Raw genomic sequence first — 15,290 nt, 5'->3', positions numbered from 1 at the left:
TATTCCTCTAAGATTATTTGATTCCACTGACAGCCTTTTGATATGTCTTGCAAAAAAATGTCTGTAGATTCTGGATGAATTGAATCTCCTCATTAAATTCACAGAAAACGAACACTCACTTTGATCGAGAATAAGATCTTCACTATGCAGAATGAAGACTATAGGTAACATAAACAAGGCAATTTAAATAACCATAGTTTCTTTTCCAGGAACAATAGCAACTCAAACATAATATTAAAACAGAAAGAATCCTACATTTTCAGAACCCTCCATAACTACAGTTCGGAGGTTTTGATAAGATAATGACAGAATGTTTAACAATGTGTTATAATATACTAATGCCAAAAAAGTCAAAAGAAGTATATGATCAACCCTGACATTTATTTTCTCCTTTGAAAGAACAGATGGATGCACATACCTGGAACAGTATGCTCAGTGAGCTTGACATTATCACAATCCCATCCCATATTTCAAAAAACAAAGTGTCTGCTACATCCAAGGTGTTAACATAACAAGCTAGCAATAAAAGTCTATACCATACCAGACCTCACCTCTTCTCATGGTTAATCTTTCACATAAAACTTGACTGGCATCTCAATAATACAGCATTCGGAAAAGGAATATGAATTTTTAAACAGTGTCCAAAGAAGCTGCCCTATACCTTAAGGAGATTTAGGGCCCTTCCACGCAGCCATATAACCCAGAATATCAAGGCAGAAAAACCCACAATCTCTGCTTTGAATTGGGTTATCTGAGTCTACACTGCCATATATTCCAGTTCAAAGCAGATAATGAAGGATTTTATTCAGCTGCGTGGAAGGGGCTTCAGTGACACCAAATTATCCTTGCAGCTACGTTACTAAATTATTGGCAAAACTGGTAGCTATAAGTGATTTCATTTGCCAAAATGATAATGAAATGATTCATAGTACAGACAGTCCCCGAATTACAAACATCTCACTTACAAATTACTCCTAGTGAAGAATGGGGGTGAGACAACAAGAAGGGAGACAAATCTTCCCCTAGAAAGGGAAATTCACTCCTGGAAGAGTTATGCAGAAAAGATGTTTCTGCTGAAGCTTTATCACCAGTCCTTGTTTCCACAACAAGCCAGGAACGCTTTGTGAAATTGGATACAAAAAGGTATGTCGGAAGCCACTGTAGAAGGAACAATGTAATAATACACATCTTATAATCTCCACTGACCCAATGTCACAGGGACATAAGCGTGCATCATAGGGGACATTGTTGTATCTCCCCTCTAATAAGGCAGAAGTTAATACATTAAATTTTGCTTAGGTGAACGCTGTTCTGTATTTTGGAAGGGTTAAAATATTAAAATGACTTAACAACTTAAAAGACTGACCACTGTCTCTGAATTCAGGATATACAGCAGCTGCACTTACATGTTACTGCAACTCATTATCTATAATTCGCTAATATATTTCCATTTTAGCTTTCATATATCCCATTGCCAAAATAGTGGTTCATGGGAAACCCAGTTTACCAAGTTTGTCACCCAGTGGCTTTTTTCTGTCTAGAAGAGAACCCGTCAGTTAATACTAAGGGAGCCAATCCCTCAGTGGTAAAAAAAAAGCATTTTAAACCAGAAATTTAAGGATCTATGCCCGGGACTCAATTGACATTTGGCCATGTTTCTAATCGTAAAAGTGCATTTGGCACAATGGTAACAGTTAAAGTGGCTGCTTTTGTGCTGCAGTGCCCTTTTGTCGGCAAAAAATGACATCATAAACTTAAGGGAATTTTACCCTTTTTCAATGGTATTTGTTTTTGTATGACCTTGTTATTGATATTTCTTGTTCGGTTCTACTTGTTTTGTCTGATCTGTTGATCGTAATACATTTCATTAATTCAACAAGCCAAATCTTTCAAAATCCAATTATCACAGGGACAGAAAGTGAGGTGAAATCTTCTGAACAGGGGCACAGACAGCAAAACAAACACCACAGGGTGTGTTAAGCCTATGCTATCCAAAGCTAAAAAAGATATATTTTGGATGGAGTTACACTTAGAAAATGCACCTGTTCCAATTTACAAACAAAATCAACTTAAGAACAAACCTACAGAACTGATCAGATTGATATTTGGGAACTGCCTGTACTTGCAGAATCAAAATGCTTGGATGAGCTAATCACAAAGTTTCTTCTTTATAGAACATGTGAAATGAATAATTATCACAAGTTCTGGTTGACTATTTCTTTGTGCTAGTTTGCTATAAACCTTTCAAAAGGGATGACATCTTCTCAAGAACATTTCGCCCAACATAGAGGGCCCAAAGGCAATGTCATGTGGACATCTGAATGCAGAAGGGTACGTAAAGCTTCCTACTCTTCCTATGTTCTCCTGATTACTGCATTTAGGCATTCACTGAACTTTAGAATACACTACACAATGATGCCATGGTACCTCATACTGTATAATATGAACCACAATGAGTGAATGTTAACATGGTTAATATTACTGTAATTAGATTCATTCTGAGCAGAAAAGTAATCAGATAAATAATAAAAATAATCTACAATACACAGGATTTATACAGAATTTCAGCAAACTACCCAACATATTCACATCTTGAAACATCTTTACTAGGTTAAGACATTAAAATGAAACATTTCCCATTAAAGATGCCAAAAAACGGGACTGAGTTTTATTGCATGACGTTGCATAAGAAAGTATATTATTGAAATCTGTAAGGCATCATGCAATTGTCCATAAGCCGATTCATTACTATTCTCTGAGAGGCGGATACACACTCTACGTTTATAAAACCAGTTTTGAAAAAAGTACATAAAAATTTAACATGATGAGCATTAAATATGATCAACCAGTCTGTAGGACGGAGCTGTTAAAAAGTGCATTCAAAAAACATACCGTGTTGGAAAGGTTTTTAAAAAATGGACTGCAGACAACATACAACCTATACATCTCAAAATAAAGTGGTTTTATAAGACTAGAGACTAGTGCTACAAGATCCAAAAAGACAAACTTGCTTAAAATATGTTTTCAGTCTTTATACTTTAAATTTAACACAGTTGATACAATAATAAAAAATAATACACTTTTGTAACCAAAATCTATTCTGTTCAAGTTATGTACACTGAGTGATCAAATAATGAATAGGTATGGGACAGTATGAACGAATGTGATTTTGGCATTAATCGATGTATTGTGCTATCCAACGAAATCCTTCACCATAGCCTTGCCTCTTTAACACACTGCACATAAAGACTTCTAGAGGCCGGGTGTTCAGTTCCTTCACAGGGACATTCCCCTGAAAACAAATTAAGGATGATGATTAGTACTGTACATTGAAACTAAATTCAAACAAGACCACTGGTGGATAGTCTATTTACCCAGAGAAGCAATGCTCAACTGACTCTGGATGAAACAGCACCTTCCATAAAGAAGTAGGTTAATATTTTGTTGCTTTTGGCTCATTTGCCTTGATAGCATAACATACCTAGCAGCCAAGGACTAAGTACCGATTATTGTCCCTCCTAGAAAAGGATAATCTGACCACTGTTATCCATTCTCTGCTAACTGTTTGATTGAATGAAGCCATGCACTTTATGTGTTACTATCACTGAAGGTAGTTCAGAAGCTTCGGGTAGTAATTCAACAAGTGATATAGACCCGGTGAAGAATTTATTTCATGCCATTTTGAAAAGCTTCACTGGCTCATAGAAAGTGTTCAATTCAATTTAAAGTATTGGTCTTAAGGTTTAAGTGGCTTAGAGACCACTCCACTATTGGACCACCTTTCCCCACACTGACGTTACTATCCACAATGATCAACACTGGGGCCTCTCTTTAGGTGGTTGACAGCAGCTTTCCAATGGTTATTCTTTGGCTTTTCAGGAAAGCCTGCATGATACCCTTGTAAATAGCATTCAAGCACTGGACAACCTCCTGCCTATTTCTCCAGAGGATTAAAATTGTTAATGTTAATGTTTTCAACTTAAAGTGCTTCCAAATAAGACCTAAGGACCTCATCACACTAGAGCTTGGATCCACTTTAAATCCACTTTAGGGAGGGGGCTTTAAACAGTTCAGCCAGACAGGTCCTGGGCCTCACCAAACTACAAACCCCAGAATTTTGTAGGAGGCAGGACTTAAAGTGGATTCATGCTCTAATGTGATGAGGCAGTTAAATTGTGCAATTGGCAAACTTGGGAGCCGTCAGGGGGTGTGGGGAAAGAAGGATATAGTCTCTGAGCAGAGTCTGCTTCAGAGAAAAGTCTTGACAGAAAGTACAGCCAGCCAGGAGATAAACCCTAGCTAGCAGATCTCTCTCCAAATGAAAGAGCAAGCAGAAAATCATATAAGTACAACTTCAGCTTGAAGGAGACCGTGAAAATTGTTGTGGTCTGCTGTGAGTTTTAGTGGTAAGGAGGGGATGCTCCTGGAGTACCACCCAGCTTAACTCCTGAAGCGCTCCTGATCAGCTAAATCTTTCTGTCTTAAGTTTATTTGTAACATACAAGCTTTTAACTGACTCTATTTTAATAGAGGATGTTTTATCCAATTTATATACCTGGTTTATGTAATGTTATTACTGTTTTCATGTTAATATATTTTATTTTATGCATTTTGTGTATAGCATCTTTGTGTGCTATTTTGTAAGCCACCCCGAGTCCCTATGAGAGATAGTGTCAGGGTATAAATAAAGTTTATTATTATTAATATTTGAAAAGAATTCATTTTATTAGTATGAGTTAAGTGAGTTTCTTTCTCCTTTTTCTTATGAGTCAGAACAGAGGAGGTGTGTGTGCGTATAATGTGAAAAGTCAAATGCTGATTTTAAAAAAGGTAAGAATGGCCAAGAGGAGCATTAATTTGAAAAATAAACAATTTTAAAAGTAGAAGATTCTTACATGGTGGGTGACACAGGTGCCTCTAAGAAATTGAAACTGGGAGGTAGTGAAATCAGCTATGTGAGAATAAGGATTGCTTATAGGTAATGAAGATAAAATGGAGAACTATTAATTTGTTACTGAAGCTATAGAAGTTGCATAAGGAACTAAAGCAGAGATTTATGGTGTAAAATTGACATCTGGTGGTCATTACAAGAATAGTAGATACATTTTAAAAATAAGAAGTTGAAAAAACAAGCATTACGTCAGCCTAAAATGTTTTTTAAAAATTTGGCATTTCTTTTCATTTTTCTTTGCATTTTTAAATTAAAACAAAACAAAATAGAAAAGACTCTTGGGCCAAATAGTTTGCCAGTTCTCTTTTACAAGTGCTTTGAAGAAAAGGTATTATGATATTACCCCTGCAGCAAATGATGAAACCTATTCTGCAGTATAGAAAGATTTATGATAGTCGAAAAGAAGGTAATATAGTAGTAATACTCAAAGATGACAAGAGTTTGATCTTAACAAAAAGAACTGCAGAGTAATATCATTACTGAATAATGTCTTTAGGTTGTTTACAATTATTTTAGCAGAAAGATTGAAAATAACTTTACAGGACTTGTTTTATGAAGAACAATATGGATTTCCATCTACCGTGTTTCCCCAAAAATAAGACAGTGTCTTATATTAATTTTTGCTCCCAAAGATGCGCTAGGTCTTATTTTCAGGGGATGTCTTATTTTTCCATGAAGAAGAATTCACATTTATTGTTGAACAAAAAATGAGCATTTATTATATACTGTACAAAAGTTGTCATCACAAACCAGCATAACCAGACAAACTGTGAATCCTATCAAGAATTTCTTGTTACTACCAATATTTCCATGTACAACACTCCATGGTACGTACATCTACCAATCCTGCATGCTCTGGTGTTCTGTTCGACGGGCATGCTTCCAAACAAAAACTTTGCAAGGTCTTACTTTCGGGGTAGGCCTTATATTTAGCAATTCAGCAAAACCTCTACAAGGTCTTATTTTCTGGGGATGTCTTATTTTAAGGGAAACAGGGTAAAACTTAATAAATGTGCTGGATATTTTGGAAAGCTTACAACAATACAATGACAAGCACGCAATACTGATTTTTCTTAGATGCAGAAAAGGCCTTTGACAATTTGAAATGGATTTTGGTTTAGAGTTCTAGAAGAAATTAATTTTTGAGTTAACTTTATTAAATTAGTAAAAATTAAAGGCTTTTAGTGGGTTGGCAGGGTTTAAGATCAATAAGCAAAAGACAATGATGTTAAAGAATACGTGTACTGAGGAACAATTACAACTGATGGAAAATTCATTTTAAGATTGAAAAGAAAGTTAAATGTTGTTATTAAGACTAATATGAATTGTATGCTATTTCTAAATAATTATGCTAAGACATAAAATTAAATTTAAAATGATATGTTATGACAGAAATTAAATTATCACAGAGAATTTGACTTCATAAAAATGTTTTACCTAGAATAATAGTTTTATTCCACACTCTACTGATTTTAATGATCTTTTAAGCAATAGCGGATAATGTAACCATGTTTATCTGACAAGAGAAGAAACCAGAGGTTAGGTACAAGGTATTAGAAAATGTAAAGCAGCAAGGATGATTAAGTTGCCTGATTTGCAATTGTAATTTGTGGCCTGCTTTGTTGAAAAAAAATTGAAGAATGCATGATGCTAAGAAATAAGTTATTGGAGTTGGATAGGCATTATTTGAGATTTGGATAGCTTGGATTTTTGTGGTACGATAAAGTCAAGGGTAATGTAGTTTTTAACAATTATTTTGAAAGACATGACCTATTGAGAATATGGAATGCATACAAACCCAGGCTGTACCTAGAACGTCTTAAGAAGCTTGTTATAGGAAAGATACAACAAGTAATAATGGATAACTAGTGTACCAAAATTTTGAGGAGTGGTGTCAGGGAGAGCTGCAGAGGGGCTTCCTTTTCAATTGTATTCTTGTTTAAAATTATCAAAAAGTTTTACAATTGATAAAAATATATATTCTGGCATGGACAATCCTCACTTTACTATTTCGCTGTTTGTACCTCAGCATTTTGTGCAGTTCCTGGTACTGGTTTTCAGAATCATATTACTCTGTTCAAATACTTCAGTTACATTACTCTTTAAAAGTATAGAGTGCTGTACAGTAATGCTAGTGGTTTAAAGTTAAGCACAGGACAGGGAAACTAGGTTTCAGATGTGTGGACTAGAAACTCATGTGTTCTGAACAAGTGTGGGAAACAGTGGCACAAGTACACGGAACCCTGAAGATATTTGCTTCTGCTGTTCTGAAAAAAAAGTGAGTAGTACAAATGGCAAAACCTAGCTGTTTTAACAAAAGAGGTCAAATAAAGTAGATTCTACATTTGAATCCAGAGTTCATTGCCACTAGAGTTAAGAAAACCTACTAATAAATCAGGCTTTCGAAGCAGCAAAGTCTATTTAGGTTGTATTATTTATTAAAAATTCTGCATTCTACTAAAAGTACGGTAGATGTTATTGTAACTGCTTTGGTTATACTATGAATCTTGAGCTCTACAAGTTTAATTGCCCTTGCATTGTTTTAAAAGGGATCTATCAAATATTGTAAAGGCCTTGCAAAACACAAATAAATTTTAATATTGTGGACTCACATCACGAAACTCACAGCAACCCAGAAAACAGAACTGTTGCATAACAAACAGATCTTCAAACATTTTAAGAAGCTGAGCAAATATATCTTGAAATGACACAGCCTGAATAGGAATAAAAGCTTTAATACCTTTCCTGTTGTCTGGCCGAACAAACCAAACATCTCTCTTAACCTTTCTTCACTGATGGCTTCTGGTCTGTCAATCTTGTTACCAAGTATTAGGATAGGCACATTAGCAATAGTCTCATCTGTCATTAGTGCCTATGAAGAAAGGAGGAAAAACTTATATTTCAGTTTTTAATACAAACACAAAATATTGGCAAACAAAGAGATATTTCACAAATTCTCTACGGAAGAAATGTAGATTTGTATCACCATATTTATATAAAGGGAGCCCCCTGATAGTGCAGAGGGTTAAACAGCTGAGCTGCTGAATTTGCTGACCGAAAGGTCGGCGCTTCAAATCGAGGGAGCGGGGTGAGCTCCCACTGTTAGCCCCAGCTTCTGCCATCCTAGAAGTTTGAAAACATGCAAATATGAGTAGATCAAAAGGTACCACTCCAGTGGGAAGGTAACTGTGCTCTGTGAAGTCATGCCAGTCACATGATCTTGGAGGTGTCTACGGACAACGCCGGTTTTTCAGCTTAGACATGGAGATGAGCACCAACCCCCAGAGTCGGACACGACTAGTCTTAATGTTAAGGGAAAATATTTACCTATTTCTATAAAAATACCCTTTCTCCTCTATACAACAATTAATTATTCACAGAATGATTTTTATTCAAGTTATATTTTTGGAAGTTAAAAAAGTACAAAAGAGGATGCTGTAAATCTATAGCACTGCATAAGGTCCATAATAATGCCTATATGCAAAACAGTTTTAAGGAAGTGGAGACAAAGAAGCACCAGTTCATTATCTCTGCCTGTTCCAAATTTCTGCCAGCTCAAAGGTGGTCAGAACAGGTCATCTCACATCTCCTATTCACAGGAATTTTTAAGGCTTTCTCTTGTGGGTTTTAGCAGCTGGGAAAATACAACTGGCTCCACACTAACACAAGGCTAGCCGTGGTGGAAGCATCAGAAAGCGGGGAGATGAATTGCCTTCGATCCAGTGGATTTAAAACTGATCTACAACCAGTGAAAACTTTACCAACAAAAGACCTAAACCTATGTGATCTTTCTCTAGACATTACACCCCGCCAGGCCCGGTCCAACATGGAGGCCGATGAAGCCGCCGCATTGGGCGCATGTCAAGAGGGGGCGCTGTCGAAGCCTTGACAGCGCCCCTGTGTAAATTTACCGAGGAGGGAGGCGGCGGTGGCGGCAGGCACCATTGCCTCCCTCTACGGCGAACGCGGAAGGCCTTGCAAGAAGAGCTAGGCCTCAGTTGAGGCCTTCGCCTCGGAGGGAGGTGATGGTCCTCGCCACCCCCGCTGCCAAAGGAGGTATGTGCGGGGCCTTGGGGGTGGGGGCGCAATTTCAGGGGGGGGCACGGCCACTAGGTTCGCTTACAAGGCGAAATTACCTAGGGCCGCCTCTGCACCCCACTCATTATTATTGGAAGAAAACCGTAGTCCCTTCCTAAACTTATGTAGGCAGCAGATTTTAGGATGAGGATTCACTGAAAAGGTGCAACACAACATTTCTAGATTTGGCTCATCTACTTGAAAGGATGTCACATTGAGGAGGGGACAAGCTTGTTTTCTGCTGCTCTGGAGACTACAACATAGATCAATGGATTCAATTTGCAGGAAGAGATTCCACCTAAACATTAGGAAGAACTTCCTAACAGTCAGAGCTGTTTGGCAGTGGAAAAAGCTGCTTCGGACCGTGATGCAGTTTCCTTCTCTGGAGGTTTAAAGCAGAGGCTGCATGGCCATCGTTTAGGAGTGCTTTGACTGTATTCCCACGTGGCAAGGGGTTAGACCGGATGGCCCTTGTGGGCTCTTCCAACTCTAGGATTCCTTATGAATGCCTGTCAGGATCTCCACTAAGAGAGCATTTCTCTCGATTTCTGGCCAGTATCACTGCAGTTTGCAAACTGTTCATAATGTCTTCTTTGTGCTATTTTTTGATATTACTTTCAATCTCCTCCTAACAGAATTCACTGGAACTTCATAGCAATGTGTTTTTGCAAAGTTTAGGCTATTTTCTAAGATGTGAAGTGTAATCCAGAATTTCAGACACATCTACATATGTGAAAAGACGGCAGACAGTGACAGCAGGAGAAAATTAAAATTTAAAAAGTCTGGACAGACAGTTACGTTATTATGACTGTCCTATACATTCTTCTTTCTCACACTCATCACAGTGCATGCATTTTTATAGTATGTTAATAAACAACAAGAGTATTGCAAACTTACATCCAGCTCTTGCTTAGATTCCTCCAGTCTTTCAAGATCTGCACAGTCCACCAGGAAGACAATGCCATTGATGGCAGGCAGGTAATTTTTCCAAACTCTGCGAGCTAATAAGGAAAGAGTTATAAAGAGACTGCAGAGGAAGTTATCTGTTACCCATATGACTCTATTCATAGTAACTGATAGCATCTTATTAAGTAACAAAAATTTTGAAAAGCTTAGTAGGAACTGTAAAAAAAATTGTTAAAAACTCACCATATTTAGTTCTGAGGCTTGAAGTACTATGTCTAGACAGGTATTATAGCACATGGCATTAACAGATAAATGGCTTGTAGCTTGAAAGTTTAGAGATGAAACTTCATAAAGTAGCAATCACCATTGCAAATACATACCCTCTGTAACCTAAGCTACTGCCAATACACTATCAGCATTTAATATATTCCAGAAAATGCCATCCTTAATCCACTAGCATTGTAAACATGTGCCCAGCAATGTCTTCATGTGACTGACGAATTATACCAGTCTCATCCAAGTCCTCCCCTATCACTAACTCAATATCAGACTCAGTATCCAAATGCTCTTCTGCCACCAATTTTATATTCCTCTGCTGACTCTGTCTTTCACTGCTGTTCTTTCAACAAATTGTTTATGCAACTGATTTTAGTAATTTGTTTATGCTGACTGAGGTTCTCATTTACATCTTCCCTTTCTGACACCAAAGAAATATGCACTCTTGTATTAGAATCATTGTGTAAATGTAAATAATTCATATCAGATATTACACTAGGTTGAATCATGTTTCTTCAGTTCATTTGTATCAAATAATTCATCAGTTGCAAATTGATGGATGAATATGTCTCCTACAGTAATTAGTAATACTGCCCTAAAATTCATTGTATTGCTCTAATATAGTACTTCATTTCTTGTGTGCTGTCTCATTGTATATCAAGTCTAGTAAAGGTAAAGGTTTTCCCCTGACATTAAGCCTAGTCATATCTGACTCTGGGGGTTGGTGCTCATTTCCATTTCTAAGCCGAAGAGCTGGCATTGTTCATAGATACCTCCAACGTCATGTGGCCGGCATGACTGCATGGAGCACTGTTACCTTCCTGCCAGAGTGGTACCTACCGATCTATTCATATTTGCATGTTTTTGAACTGCTAGGTTGGCAGAAGCTAGAGCTAACAGCTGGAGCTCACCCCACTCTCCACATTTGAATTGCTGACCTTTCTTTCAGCAAGTTCAGCAGCTGTGCGGCAGAGCCCGCTGCACCATCAGGGGCTCTATACTTAGTGTATATTAATTGGGCATGCCTGCTACTCTACTGCCCCACATGAAGGTGGGGGTGGGGAATTGTTTCTAAAGTGTTTCTAAAATAACAATAACTGTAACTATAATGATATAATGATTTTTCGTTACTTTTTCTTTAATTGTGCCAATGGGAAAACTTCAGAGGCTCCTTTCTCCCTCATTCTTAGAGCTATCAACATGAAACTTGCTGCAATTATAGAACTCATTTATTACTGGCCCCCTCAAGTTTCAGAAATATTTACACATCTACTGATTTTTGGGGAATTTTAAAAGTTGGCTTTTTTTAAAGCCAGAACAGCTATGTCTCGCTCAATATGACACACAATACATGCCATAGAAATTCAACTTAGGGATTCTCCTCTAAGTCCAACACAGATTTACTTATTATCAGTCGTTTTTCAGATTCAATAAAACTCTGCTGTTGGTACAGACGGACAATAGCTGCTCCCTACCTCATTGGAGCTTTCTGATGCAAGCAGAATTCTGGGAAATGTAGTTTAGGGCAGGGTATTTTGAATTCTCTGCCACAGGGGGCCTCAGCTTCCCAAACTACATTTACCAGAATTCTCAGTCTCTCTCCCAGTTAGCTTGCTCTTCCAATGGCGAGAGGCAACTTTAATTTAAAGAGGAATTACCTCTTTGTCTTCGTATCAACTGAATTTGGGAGACTTACTGAGGTTTATTGATCTGTAACAAAAAGTCATAGGTGAGTGTTTTGATTCTAAAGTTCTTTACATGGGTACCCCTTGTGTTTCTTAATATTGCCTCATATGTACAAATCTTACGAAATAAAATGGCATATGTGGCAGAAATGACATATTTTGCACAGCACTAGCATATACACATTTAATGTAAAACAAAATAAAAGATTTGGAATGCCACATTAGATTGATATTAGGAAATTTCTAAATTAGTAAAGTATATCCGACTTGCAGTATATTTACTTTTGATATTTGGCATAAAAAATGAAAGGATAGCTTAACTCATTTTATTGTGAACATATGAATGAAACAAACAGTTTGCATGTTGATACTTCTTACCTTGGGCATGTCCACCTAGATCAAAAGTAGTGAAAGTCATGCCAGCAATTGTCAGCTCTTCTGACGCTGCAAAGGAAAACATTTTTTTTTTAAAAAAAAACAACAGAACTTGCTACATAGCTATCTTAGATTTCTGAGTAAAAAAAACTTGCAGTGACAAACATTCATATTTCAGTAAAGAATACTTTTTTGCCAGAACTGAAATAATACCTTGATTAAAAGCAGTCTTCCTCAAAAGTAAATTCTACTGATGTCAGTGAGATTTCTCAGATAAGCATAGAAGTATTACAGTAATGCTCCCATTACTAATGGACCTGGATGAAGTTATTGTGGTTTAGGTGCCCTGTGAATTTTGACTACCTAAGGCCCCAGATGTTTTTGGCCTTCAACACTCAGAAATCTTAACAGCTGGTAAACTGGCTGGGATTTTGGGGAGTTTGTAGGCCAAAATCATCTGGGGACCCCGGGTTGAGAACCACTGACCTAAGGGATACTGAGATGCAGTCTAGGGACTTTGGTATGTTTAACAGCCTCATCATACCATTGGTGGCAGCACTCAGAAGCACTCTGGTTCGCCGGCTCCACACACCCTGCTTCATCGGGCTCCTCCCGCAGCTCCTCCCACAGGGGGAAGCGTGGTGCATGCGACTTTCCCCATTGAAGGAATGACAACAAGGGAAGTCCATGTGTTACCAGGGTGGCATGCTGGTTCCACCCTCCTTCACCCACAGAGCTGGCACGACATTGTGTGATGGGACCCAGCCGGCTCCGTGGGTGACCAGGGCTAGATTACTGCCGAATCTAGCCCCGTACGATCAGGTTGTTAGACCATCTTCCCACATTCGATTATTTGGAAACCAGTCACATCAAATTAACGTGATTTGGCTTAACTCATATTACGTTTAAAATTTCAGTGAAGTCAGGGTGGAGCCTCCGGTGGCCTAGGGGATAAAAGCCTTGTGACTTGAAGGTTGGGTTGCTGACCTGAAGGTTGCCAGGTTCGAATCCCACCCGGGGAGAGCGCAGATGAGCTCCCTCTATCAGCTCCAGCTCCATGCAGGGTCATGAGAGAAGCCTCCCACAAGGATGGTAAAAACATCAAAACATCTGGGCAACGTCCTTGTAGACGGCCAATTATCTCACTCCAGAAGCAACTCCAGTTGCTCCTGACACGAAAAAAAAAGTGAAGTCAGGAAGGTGTTTGGGGAGCTAAACAGATGCACCAACATGCCAACAGCGTGCCATGTACTAATTAGCCAGTGATCTGCTAGGTGGCTGATAAAGTTTTCCATGATACACATAAAAGCCTCAATTTGAGTAGTAAGCTGCTCCACATAAATGGCTTGCCAAGTACTGATACTGGCTAAGAAAACTAGACAGCCATTATGAACTGCAATGATAATGTTAGTATTTTGAATGTATTTTTTTAAAAAAAATCATACAAAACTGAATAGAAATATAACACCCTGTTAAGCTCCCTGTGGGATCTTGAAGTCATTGTATTATGGTTCAATCCACTAAAATTAGTTGTCAAAACTGCACTGATTGGTATAATGAACAATTATTTCTTCTTCCCCACGGCAACCCTAAGCTTAGGATGTGGCAAAATACAGCCTGAGCTCACTTTTCTTTTGCTCCCAGCTGCACAAATACAAGAGGGAAAGATGACAGGGAAACATTAGCCACTAGGCAGCTTTGCTTCCTCAGGCCATGTGCCCCATGGATCTATAAGAACATCCCTCCCACAGACTGGGAGGGACTGCTGAATTTCCTCCTCATATCCTTTTCCACAAGCTATTATGTGTCATAAAAATTAATGAAGCACAACAGAGCACAAAAGAGACAGTGAATGCTGACTTACTTGGATACAGTGTGGGGACATGTTGTCCCAGTCTGTCATCTTTAAGCATGTGCAGGAGGGTGGTTTTCCCAGCATTATCCAATCCAAGAAATACTAGTTTACCCGTTTTCTTGTACAGTCCTGAAAAATGGCAAACCTGTTTAGATTAATAAGAAGTAATTTCTAAAGCACAACATCCAAATGGTAGGAATGATGTCAAGATTTGCAAAATTTGACAGCAAATGTTTAGGGAGGGATCTCCCCAGTGCTATTTCACAACATGATATCAAATCATCATGTGTCTTTTAGTCCATGATATTCCAGAATGGTGTTTCATTGAATACAGAGAGAAATATGCCAAATATATTTATTCTAAGCCACATAGATCTGCTAAACCATAAAGATGTATACAATATCATAAAACCAAGAGGCTTAATCTAAGGCAGGTATGGAAGTCATGTGGTTGTCATATGTTGTTAAACTAACTCCTAGCACTTTTAACCCTGCTGGTTAGAACTAATGTGAAATGAAGTCCAACAGCCTTATGGCCTTTGGAGGCTGCAAGATTCATATCTCTGATTCCCATCTCTCAAAAAAAGGGCATAATGCAATTTGCTAATCCAAACTACAAAAAGATTTACAGAATCGACTGCTGATTGTCAGCCCTCATGTCAGTTCCATTGCTTCAGTGACTCTAGTCTAGTTGGGACTAATAAGAGTTAACTCTGAAATTACCATAATATTTTGGTGTGGGAACAAAACTCAGCAGCAAGGCACATGCTCTGCATGCACAAAATGTTGGTTCAGTCACTGGTATCACCAGTTAAAAGGAGTGGGAAGTGGGTAAAGTGAAGAAAAAAACTCTTGCTCCAAATCCTGAAGACCTGCCACCAGACAGAGCAAATAACACTAAACTCATGAGCAAGGTCTGTTCACGAAGACAATGGGTGGAAGAAAAGTTTGGTTTTGAATCCAAAGTAACAATCCTGCAAGTAACCATCGATAACACAATGTATCAGCAGTCCGCCACTAACATGGCTGAAAGATAGACCCGACTTCACAAATAGTGTCAGTTTTCATGAACCTAAAAAATACTTCAGCATTTACAAAACTTTAAAAAGAGTCCTTCTGTTTCACAAGGTATATTGCAAGCACAATTGCAACTCAGGACAAAGTT

At 38.1% G+C, this 15,290-nt stretch overlaps 1 protein-coding gene across 2 annotated transcripts in view; it reads right to left on the bottom strand.

Annotated features, from left to right (window-relative positions):
* Positions 1–362: 362 nt before the first annotated feature.
* The window catches only part of sar1b (secretion associated Ras related GTPase 1B), a 29,182-nt gene continuing 14,254 nt past the window's right edge, over positions 363–15,290 (bottom strand). For both annotated transcript variants that reach the window (XM_003223938.4, XM_008115509.3), the window contains exons 3-7: positions 14,135–14,254; positions 12,274–12,339; positions 9,926–10,029; positions 7,692–7,823; positions 363–3,292 (exon numbers count right to left, since the gene is read on the bottom strand). In XM_003223938.4, the coding sequence (XP_003223986.1) occupies positions 3,176–3,292; positions 7,692–7,823; positions 9,926–10,029; positions 12,274–12,339; positions 14,135–14,254 (539 nt within the window). In that variant the 3' untranslated portion in view covers positions 363–3,175. The remainder of the gene's footprint in view (positions 3,293–7,691; positions 7,824–9,925; positions 10,030–12,273; positions 12,340–14,134; positions 14,255–15,290) is intronic.

This window comes from Anolis carolinensis, chromosome 2 (genome assembly GCF_035594765.1).
Source record: "Anolis carolinensis isolate JA03-04 chromosome 2, rAnoCar3.1.pri, whole genome shotgun sequence".
In the NCBI taxonomy this organism is placed as follows: Eukaryota; Metazoa; Chordata; class Lepidosauria; order Squamata; family Dactyloidae; genus Anolis; species Anolis carolinensis.
This window is presented reverse-complemented; position numbering and strand designations above follow the sequence as displayed.